Source organism: Manacus vitellinus, unplaced genomic scaffold, assembly GCF_001715985.3.
Source record: "Manacus vitellinus isolate BGI_N305 unplaced genomic scaffold, ASM171598v3 scaffold_26_pilon, whole genome shotgun sequence".
NCBI lineage: Eukaryota > Metazoa > Chordata > Aves > Passeriformes > Pipridae > Manacus > Manacus vitellinus.
This window is the reverse complement of record NW_021939960.1, coordinates 8813606-8823853: the sequence shown is the minus strand read 5'-3', so window position 1 is coordinate 8823853 and position 10248 is coordinate 8813606. Positions and strand designations below refer to the sequence as shown.

The 10248-nt window shown below is 55.5% G+C and overlaps 1 protein-coding gene across 1 annotated transcript in view; it reads left to right on the top strand.

Annotated features, from left to right (window-relative positions):
• The window catches only part of NOL4L (nucleolar protein 4 like), a 48156-nt gene extending 38385 nt beyond the window's left edge, over positions 1–9771 (top strand). The window contains exons 6-11 of the mRNA XM_018074014.2: positions 1086–1357; positions 1743–1928; positions 2008–2199; positions 2286–2408; positions 2724–2925; positions 4674–9771. Coding sequence (XP_017929503.1) covers positions 1086–1357; positions 1743–1928; positions 2008–2199; positions 2286–2408; positions 2724–2925; positions 4674–4873 — 1175 coding nt within the window. The 3' untranslated portion in view covers positions 4874–9771. The remainder of the gene's footprint in view (positions 1–1085; positions 1358–1742; positions 1929–2007; positions 2200–2285; positions 2409–2723; positions 2926–4673) is intronic.
• Positions 9772–10248: the final 477 nt, after the last annotated feature.

Below are 10248 nucleotides of genomic sequence, written 5' to 3'. Positions count from 1 at the left end.
AGGCACCTAATGAAATAAAGGATTTACTGCGGCGAGGGGGAGGGAGGGGAACGGGCTGAGCAATTTGAAATGTTGTGCTTGGCCCCAGGGCTGGGCTCTCTGGCAGGGTGCAGGCAAGGTGGGTGCAGGCAGTGCCAGGCTCTCTGTCGTTTCTGGGCTGTCCTTCAGGAACCACCACGGTGGGAGTGGGCACAGGCAGGGGGATGGTGCCAGGAGCTCTGGTGTGAGTAGAACTGAGACTGAGCAGAGCCAGGCTGTGCACTGGATGTGCGTGGCACCGCCATTGCTGAGCCCCTGACCTGTCTGAGTGGTGGGGAAAGGCCATGTGGTTGCCGTGGGGCTGGCTCTGGGACATGTGGAAACAGGGAACAGGAGTGTCCATGTAGGGTGTAGGTCACTTGGGCTTTGAGTGGGACAGGAAGGACATGGTGCAGCCCTGTCCCCTCCCTGCAGCAGTGTGCTGAGGAGGAACCTCATTGGGTGGTGTGCCTGCTGTGAGCAGAGCTGCTAATGCTGCTTCCAGGCACCGTGGATTCAGTGTTTTCCCACTCAAGTGAGCTTGTCCTTGTGTGTCATTCTTATACCCCAGAACTCTGTACAGCAGCATGTGCCTGAGCCACCAGTGCTGGAACTCGTCACCTCTCACCGCACCCAGCCCCAAACTGGGCCAGGAGGACGGTGAGGGACCTGGTGGGGAGAGGCAATGCCCCTTTCTCCTCCCTGCAATGCAAACAGAAACCTAAAAGGACCAAATTCCAAAGTTCTTATTCAAGCCCAGGCACCGTGGCCGAGGGCGGAGGCGCAGGGACTGTCACCTGCAGAGGGATGGGTGACTCGGGCATGGGGCACGGCAGCGTCCGGGGTGCTTGGAGGGATGAGGGAGTGAATCCATGTGACAGTGGCCCTGCAGCTGTGGGTGCCAGCATCTGTACTTCCAGCTGCTGCATCCCAGGGCCAAAAGCACAGCAGTGCCAGCCTGGCTTCCAGTGGCACATGTGGTAGCTGAGCCACCAAGTGAGCCCAGAACAGCCTCAGGAAAGCAGTCACAGGGTGCCACGGGGGTGACCACACGTCCTTCCTTGCAGATGACTCCTCGTCAGAGAGCTGCAGCGGGAATGGCTCCTCCACCCTGAACCCCTCCACTTCCAGCAGCACGCAAGGCGACAGCGCCTTCCCCGAAATGAACGGCAATGGCACCGCGGCCCCCATGGACTTCACCGCCTCCGCCGACGACCAGCCCATCAACCTCTGCGACAAGCTCACCCCTGCCCACGTCACCCCTTCCTACCAGTCCGACAGCTGCAGTGCCGACGGGCTGCGCAGCAGGGTCAAGTACGCGGTGAAGACCACGGCAGAGGTATGGCCTAGGGTGGTTTGGGAGAGCCACAGACATCCCCCACACCCCACCTGCCCCAGAGCTGGGCACTGCGGTGGGCTCACCTCACCCTTACCTTACGGCCACCATATGAGGAGAAGCCCATTCCTGCTGGGTCCAGCAGTGTTTCCCATAGGATGAGGCAGAGCCATGGTCCCACCAGCCAAAGCAGCCATTGGGCCATCAGGCCATCACAGGCTCCCTTGTCCCAGGCAGGCAGGAGGTGATGCTCAGGGGAGCTTGGCCATGGGTTCATCTTCCCAAGTTGCAGGGGGCCATCAGGAGAGGGGACAGATGCAGTGAGACAAGGAGAAGGGGCAGGTGCATCAGGTGAGGGCTCTCAGTGGTAACCACAGTCTCCTTTCAGTCCCCCCCGTACAGCTCGGGCAGCTACGACTCCATCAAGACAGAGGTGAGCGGCTGCCCCGAGGACCTGACTGTCGGCAGGGCCCCCACGGCTGATGAAGATGACGATGACCATGATGACCATGAAGACAACGATAAGATTAATGACTCGGAGGGGATGGACCCGGAGAGGCTAAAGGCCTTCAACGTAAGGAGGGCTCCGTGGGGAGGATGAGCCTGCCTGCCTCCCATCTCGGGGTTCCCACCGCCTGTCTTCTCCTTTGCAGATGTTCGTGCGCCTTTTTGTGGATGAGAACCTGGACCGGATGGTTCCCATCTCCAAGCAGCCCAAGGAGAAGATCCAGGCCATCATCGAGTCGTGCAGCCGGCAGTTCCCCGAGTTCCAGGAGCGGGCGCGGAAGCGCATCCGCACCTACCTCAAGTCCTGCCGCCGCATGAAGAAGAACGGGATGGAGATGGTGAGTGGCTGCCCCAGTGCCCTCCTGCTCACCACCACAGCTGGGGCAGCAGGTCCCTGAGCATGCTCTCTCCTTGTGTCCTGCAGACCAGGCCCACGCCGCCTCACCTGACCTCGGCCATGGCAGAGAACATCCTGGCCGCCGCCTGTGAGAGCGAAACGCGGAAAGCAGCCAAGAGGATGCGGCTGGAGATCTACCAGACCTCCCAGGTACGGTGCTGGCAGTTAGAGGTGGACGAGGGCTGGAACTGGCTGTGTCCCTCATCCCACCAGGGATGAGGGAGAGACATTTGTGTGCAATTTAGAAAAGAGTTTTTAAAAGTCTTGTTTCTAAAAGTCAGAGAGGCTGCAGAACAGAGCCCCATGGTGTGTCCTGAGACTCAGGTCAACAGGGGTGGGGATGCTGGTTTGGAACTGGCCATGCTGCAGCCACAGGAGACCGGGCATCCCTGTGCTGTCCCTCCCACTGGCCACAGAGGAGAGCCAGGCTCCTCGCTGGAGTAAGTCTGTGTTTCCCCTGTGCAGGACGAACCGATCGCTCTAGACAAGCAGCACTCCAGAGACTCCACAGCCATCACCCACTCCTCCTACTCACTGCCAGCTTCATCTTACTCCCAAGACCCGGTCTACATCAATGGAAGCCTGAACTACAGCTACCGTGGCTACGGGTCCCTGGGGGGCAGCCTGCAGCCCCCCGCCTCCCTCCAGACGGGCAACCACAGTAATGGTAAGTGGCCACGCTGGGGCCTGCAGGGGCACAGGGAGCCCACCCAGCCATTGCTCTGCCCCATGCCCAGGCAGTGTGCAACAGGCTCCTGGCAGCCCACACTGTGGGACTGAGCTGGCCGCTGGAGGGGAGGAAGAGCTGCTCCGAAATCCCCTTTTGTCCTGCAGCTGGCAGAGGTCTCTGCCTGGCGGCTCAGCTCACCTCGTCAGCAGATGGTTAATTGTTGAACTGCACTGGGAAGGACGGTCTGAGTGGCACTGGTGGAGGGAAGGAGTGTCACTTAAAAAAAAAAGAGAATCTGTACCAGCTATTAATCATTAACAGGAGCGGGCGCCTATCACTGCCCTGATCTGCTGCTGGTATGAGCCGTTCCGCTCTCAGGGACCGATGGGGCTGGGGGCTGGGGGCACAGCCAGCTCCTGCCACAGCTCAGGAGGGCTCTGAGGGGCTGGGGACTGCCTGGGAACAACAGCTGGGAAAACAGGACTGATGCTGCGGGACGGGAAGTCAGAAGGAGAGCACAGGCAGGGCTTAAGGTTAGGAGCCAGTGAACAGAGCGGAATATCCCAGGCCTCAGCAGGGCACACAGGAAGGCTCCTATGTGCCTGATGACTCCCTTGCACCTGGGGAGACAGGTATGGGGTGAGGCCAAATGTTCCTTCTGGTTCTACCCTGCAGCACTGGTGGCAGGAGGGGCTGGAGTCCTTGCCAGTCCTTCAGCAATCTCCAGGCTGCCATTGCCTGTCCTGGTGCGCTCTGGGTTCCTGCCCTGCCCCTGCCCGCCCCGACTGGAGCCAGGATTTGGAAGGATGTGATTTCCGGAGGCCTGAGAGATGCCTGTCTGGGATTAACTCTTATCATCCCTTCCTAATGCTTCTTAACCCTGAATAAAGATCCCGTCCCGGCTTCCAGCTGCTGAGACCTAATCCTCGCAGCAGTGGTTCCTCCCCAGAGGAGCACAGGCACCCTGGCCCCCCACTGCTGAGCACCTTCCTCTGGCCTGGCCAAGCCACTGGCTCTGTGAGACAGCAGATGTGCAGGAAGGTCGCTGAGCAGCCTCCAGGAGGAGCAGACAGGCCCTGGGTGCAACATGCAGCAGCACCTCACTTCACTTCTTTGTAGTGGATTTTTAAACCTCTGCTTTGCAATTCTTTTTTCCCCAAGCTCTTGCCCAGTCCTTCAGAGGGAAGAGCACACTGCAAGGAGCTGCATCTTCTCCTCCCTCTGAGCAGAGGCCTGCAGGGGTTTGCTGCCCAGGAGTGTCTTCTCCCTCCATCCCCCACCTCAGGCAATTCTTGCTCAAGCCCACATCCCTGCTCCCAGCTCCTTCCCCCTTGGTGAGCCGGGAAATGGGCTCCGTTTACTGCTGCCTTTTCTGTCCAGTGAAATTGCTTTCGCATGAGAGCCTCCTCCTTCTTCTCCTCCTCCTCCTTCTCCTCCTCCTCCCCCACTTCGAAGCACTGGTTCTCCTGGCGTGGAACACTTCTGCTGGTGCTGCTCCTCCCGCAGCATTCGCTGCTCCAGCATTGCTTTCCTTGGATGCTTTCCATCCCGCCCGGGGCGATGTGCTCCCCTCCCTGCCACCATCACCAGTGGCACCCACCTGGGCTCGGAGGGGCAGCTGAACTCTCCCATCCTGGTTTGCAAATGGCCGCAGTGCCCAGTCCTTGCCCTGTGTCCCTGGTGTCCCACGGCTGTGTTGGGCCACCCAGCAGGAGCTCAGCTTCCCTCTCACTTTTCCTTGGCAGGTCCAACCGATCTCAGCATGAAAGGTGGGGCCTCCAGCACGGCCCCCTCCAACAGCACCAGCCGGGGCATGCAGGCGGCCCAGCTCAGCCCCACGGAGATCAGCGCCGTGCGGCAGCTCATCGCCGGATACCGGGAGTCGGCGGCGTTCCTGCTCCGGTCTGCAGACGAACTGGAAAACCTCATTTTACAGCAGAACTGACTCCCCGTGTCTGCGTCGCTCCTCGGTCGAGAAGACAATTTATACCTGCTAGAAAGAGGCTCCCGGCGATGTCCTGCTCAGGACCACCATCGTCCTCCCGCCACGCCGCGGGTACATGTAGTTTTTAGAAGGTGGAATTCAAAAGACCTGTTTTGTTTTACACTCCAAGCACCTGGGACTTCAGGCACAAGGACACGTTTTGGAAGCGTACCAACACCCGTGCGTCCGGCCGACCAGAAGCCAGCCCTGCAGCTTGGAAGGATGTGGGACTTTGAAGGGCAGAAGGGAGCCTGGGGAGGTTTGGGGCTGCAGATGTATTTAGAATAACCTTTGTGGACCCAAATGTTAGATTCCCATCCCCGGATAATTTCCAAGTCTTAGGTGAGCTGAATCACATATTTATTGAGAAATGGACCCTCCTCTCCCCTTAGTAATTTATTTTTCTGAAAATGGATTCTTTTGAGTTTGTACAGATTGCCAGTTTTTTGTCTGTCTGATCAGAAGGAATTTATTCCTGTGAAATAACACATTCCATATCACTACACTACTAATTTCCAGGCAGCTCTGCCTGTTTCTCTGGTGAACCCTTGTCCCACAGGGAGCAAGTTTGCCATCCAGCCTTTGATATCGAGGCTGCTCAGCCTCCAGTGAGCGTAGGTGGGAGCTGAACAGCAGCACAAGCTTAGGCTTTCGTTCTAAAGGGTTCCACAGCACCAGTGGGGTCTGAACCTCCTGCAGAGACTCGGCAAGCTCAGCAGACCTCCGGCTGGAAGGACATCTCGCACTCATTTAAGTCATTGCAGATAAGAGAAGGAAGGAAGGAGATACCTGAGAAACACTGTCTTGCGGTCACCATCTGTACTCTACCTCACACTCCATTGTGGGCTTCTTCCAGGACTGGCCGTGCTGGTCCTGGGGGACGGTGAGTGTCGCAGACATGGGGATCGTGCCGAGGAGGCTGGAACCTCCGGCTGGGGTCCTGCTGTGCCTGGCCATCCACTCCGCTCCGTCCCAAACCAGCCCCGGGGTAGCACCGGGAGACAAACCGCTGGGGACCCACGGGGTGTGAGGCAGGGCAGCGCCAGGGCTCACCCAGAAGGTGAGTTGGTGCCGTGACCACTCGCTCCTGCGGGAGAGACGGGCAGCATTGAGCAGCAGAACTGACCAAGTCCTCTCCGGGGCCCAGGAATCTTTCCCGCTCCCTGCTCACAGTCCTGGAACAAGCCCACAGTTCCCAAAGTGTGGAAGAACCATAGTCCGATGACCATTCTGCCCCGTTTCCACCCCTCTCCCCCATGATGCACTTCGTTTTGCTCAGTGCAATACCTACTGCCAGTGCTGCTAACCCAGGGACCTCGCTCCTGCCAGGGGTGCTGAGCCCAGCCCAGCAGTGCCACGTGCTCTGGAGCTGTGCAGAGACCGGCGGGGGTCCTGCTGCTCCCCAAGCCCCGCAGCCCCCCCTCCCGGCTGGAGTCTGCACCGTGAGGCAGAAATTCGATAAGTGTAAAGCTGTTTTGTAGGTAGAAACTTTCTCTCTTTGGAGCCAGCTTTTAGCTTATTTTTTGGCTGCTTGGAGCTGGCAGATGGGGGCTGCTGCTCCAGGGGCCAACGCCACTGACATGGGCTTGAGCAGCAGCTGGGCTGGCCAGGAGCAGGCCCGGGCAGTTCCCCTGTACCCTCTGTACCCCATGATGCTCCACACACTGGAAGAGAAGCAAAACTTTACCCTGCTCTTAGTCTCAGAACAGAAAAGGTTCTGGCTCCTGATGCCAGGTGTGCCTGGCCCGGCAGCAGAAGGGATCAACCATTGCATTGACTGTTTTCCCCAAACCTTAACCTTTCCGTAGCATTTGGAGAAAAGGGACCCAGCCCCTGGCCACGGGGTGCAGAGATGAGGTGGCGGCTCATTAGACCTGAGCTGGTGCTGGAACCGGGAGCATCGTGGCCACACCCGCCCCCTCCTGCCCGCAGGGTGGGGGCCCTGGGGATGCCAGCCCCCAGCCAGGGCTCAGACTCACGCTTTCCCCAGCACTTCACAAGCCTGCTTGGTTTGTCCACTGCATCCTCCCATACTTGGAATTTATGTAAATATTTATTTTTGTGTGAATACCATGAAGTAACAAACCTTTGACAAAACCTGTAACCGCAGCCATTTGTGAAAGTCTTACCGTTCAGGCAGGAGAGGCAGAGACAATCGCTGTCCCGGGATTCTCCCTCTCCGCAGTCTCCCACCCGTGCCGGTGCCTCCCTCCCCGGCAGAGGCAGTGGAACCTTTAGCCATAAGTTTGCCATCAGCGTACTGAAGCAGAGGTAACCTGGGAGCTCGTGGACAGACCACCAACAGCCACAGTGGGGTTAAGTTTTATTTATCCGAGGTTTAGCTGTCGTTCCCGATCACCTCTGAACCTGTCTCGGCACGCGTGGAAGTTCAGGAGCTCTTACACGTGGTCAAACTGCTGTAGAGGACACCGAGGCTGCGTCGCGTAGGAGGGTGCCCAACACCGCCCTGTCCCAGCACCTGATGTTCATAACCTGCAGCTGAATGGTACAGACTCAGATTCCCAAAGCCCTGGTGACAGCCACATCTGGGACAAGTTATGAAACAAACGGGATTGACTCCGATATTCTGTCAGGGATCTTTTTTTCTTTCTTTTTTTTTTGGTGAGCCGCAGCGTTAACGGTTCCTTTGGCATGAGCTCCACAGACATCTCCGTGCTCTGCAGCTACTCCGTGCTCCGCCACGGCTCCCTGTGCTCCAGGACTGTTCACAGCCACATTCCTGCGCTCTCACTGGGCAGGACGGGGTCAGGAATTGCTAGTCCGGGTTCTCAACGAGAAGGAACAAGCAGGAGCAGAATACACCGGCTTTCCAGATATCTTGAGAGGTGGAAGGAGAATGCTGGGTTAGCAAATGGTCTGGATGGTCTTGGGTTTGGTTAAGAAAAGCTGATCACTGGTCAAGAGAATAGATTTATTATTTTTTTTTTTTTTAAATTTTATTTTATTTTAACACACCCACCCTGTCCTGGATGTGCGGTTCCCATGACACTGTTTCTCCATGGGAGAGCGTTCCCGGGGTTGCGAGCAGACATAACTTGTACCTCCCTGATCCCAAGGGCCACTTCCCTCCCGGAGCGGCCGTCGGATTTAGTACCAGTTCATGAAAAAAAAAAAAAAATGCTGCTTTGAACTCAGAGGGTTAATATACTTTTGATTTGTAATTTTTTGTAAAACTTTTTACAAGGTAGCATAGTATTTCACCAGACACCAACTACAATCCGTCCATGGTCTGATTTTTATATAATTTAGTGGTGCTTTAGAAACTTTTGTTCGGTTGTTTCGGAGCTGCACAGCTCAGTTCTTCGCCTGTATCTACCTAAGACCAATGTGAACCTTTGTATTTTTGCTCCTAATTTTGGACTCAGTGAAAGTGTACTGTTTACATGTACAGAACTCCCGGCCCCCGTGTGTTCTGCCAGACCTGCTGTTGAAGAGGAAGCTGCCCCTCACCCAGTTCGTCTGTTTAACCCAGCCACAGCCTCACCCACCCACCGACACGCGCCCGCCCCGAGGGACACCCCACCAAACCTAGACACTCTTTAAGCAATTTTGGGTTTTTGCACAAGCTGTTGTATTTTTTTTCTTTCCCAATAGTCGTATGGATTGGCTGCAATTCCAATCGGGAGCTGATCCGGAGCTCTGAAGCGCCAGATCCTGGCAGTGCTGCTGCCTCCCCATCCTCCTCCTCCTCCCGCCTGGACGCTGCCCAGCTCCTCGCAGGGTCCAGCTGACACAGGGGAACAGGGGGAAAACACTCCTCAGCAGAATTGGGAATACTTTAGGGAAGGGGTGAGCTTGCCCAAGCCTGGACACTGGTTTGGGCTGGGGGGTGGGAGCGCGGTCCCGCGGGAGGCGGGGGGCTCCCAATGAGGCAGAAGAGGCTCTTTGGGAAGCTGGTGCTTTCCCGAGGACTCAGAAAGCGTATGGCACTTAATCCAGCTTTTAAGGTGACACTTTATTGCTTAATCAATTGATTCCTTTGGAAATGATATTTTTGCAGATAGGCACCTATGCAACTTCATGTGGCTCTTAAGCAGATGAGCACTTCCTCCTCAACGAGCTTGATAAGAGTTATTTGTGTTATATACTGTGGATTTTTCCAGTAAATGTGGCTTAATATTTTAATTCTTAGAATGTGTGTCTATTATATATGTGATGCAACTTAATTCTGTTCTGTTTGTGGAATGATTAGCACAGGCCAACTCCCTGTCCCCTCACTTAACAAAGACCAATGAGCTGTTAATCGAGCTGTTATCTCCATGGTATTACTTGCTAAATGCACTGATTTCATAAGTATGTGGAATCCTTTTTTTTTTTTTTTCTTTCGAATCTGTATATCATATATAAGACTGAATCTACTTAATAAACACTGTATAACAAAAAGGGCTTTCTCCTCCACTGTCGAGCCCCGCTGGGTGCTGCTGGCCCCAGCCCCTGTGTGAGAGAGGTCAGTGCCATCAGCCACCAGAGCAGGATCTAAATTTTGGGTGTTAAAAGAGAAAAAAAAAAACCAAACAACAAAAACTACAACCCCCCCCCCATCTTTCAATCCTGTTGACATAAGCTGTGCTTTCCATTCCGTAACAGACAGCGCGGGTACCAGAGAGAGCAGCGGTAGCACTCACGTGGGGGGCAAGGCACCAGTTTTATGCTTAACTTATATTTTGACAAAATTAATTTTGTGAAGTGTCTGGTTTTTGTGAGAAAAAAAAAAAAAGAAAAAAAAAAAGGAGTTTTCATTGAAGTTTGTGGAAAGTTCTCCCTCTCCCTCATGGAAAATACTGATTTTTCGTTATCAGCTTTATTCACTAAGTATAATAAACCTTTGCATCCATAAATGTTCCTCTTCAAGCGCTGTGTAGATACAATCTCCTAGTCTGACTGCCAGGAGACCCAGAGAGGCAAAGGGGGGGTTTGCACCTTCCTTGGAAGTGCAGCTGCCCACGGGTGTGGGGGCGCTGGCTGGGCGGGAGGGTGGGCAGCCCCTTCCCGGGATTTGCTGCAGCTGGAGCCAGGAGTGAGGCCAGCAGGTCCCACCTAAACATTTGTGCTTGTAAACCATCACCTGGGATGGTGACAGCACATCCCAAATGGAGAATCCCTGGAATTCCTTCATGTCTGGGAGCTCAGTGCTAATGCTCTGTGGTCTGTGACACCGTTGGGTTTATAACTGAGCCTCTGGCTGAGCTTTGCTCCCAAATTTCAAAAGCAGCACAGGAGACGGCTGCAAGCCACAAGGGTAAGCAGTGCTGGGTTCCACCAGTTGCACACCAGTTGGTGGTACCTGCTGAGGCTTCCATGGCCCCATAACTGGG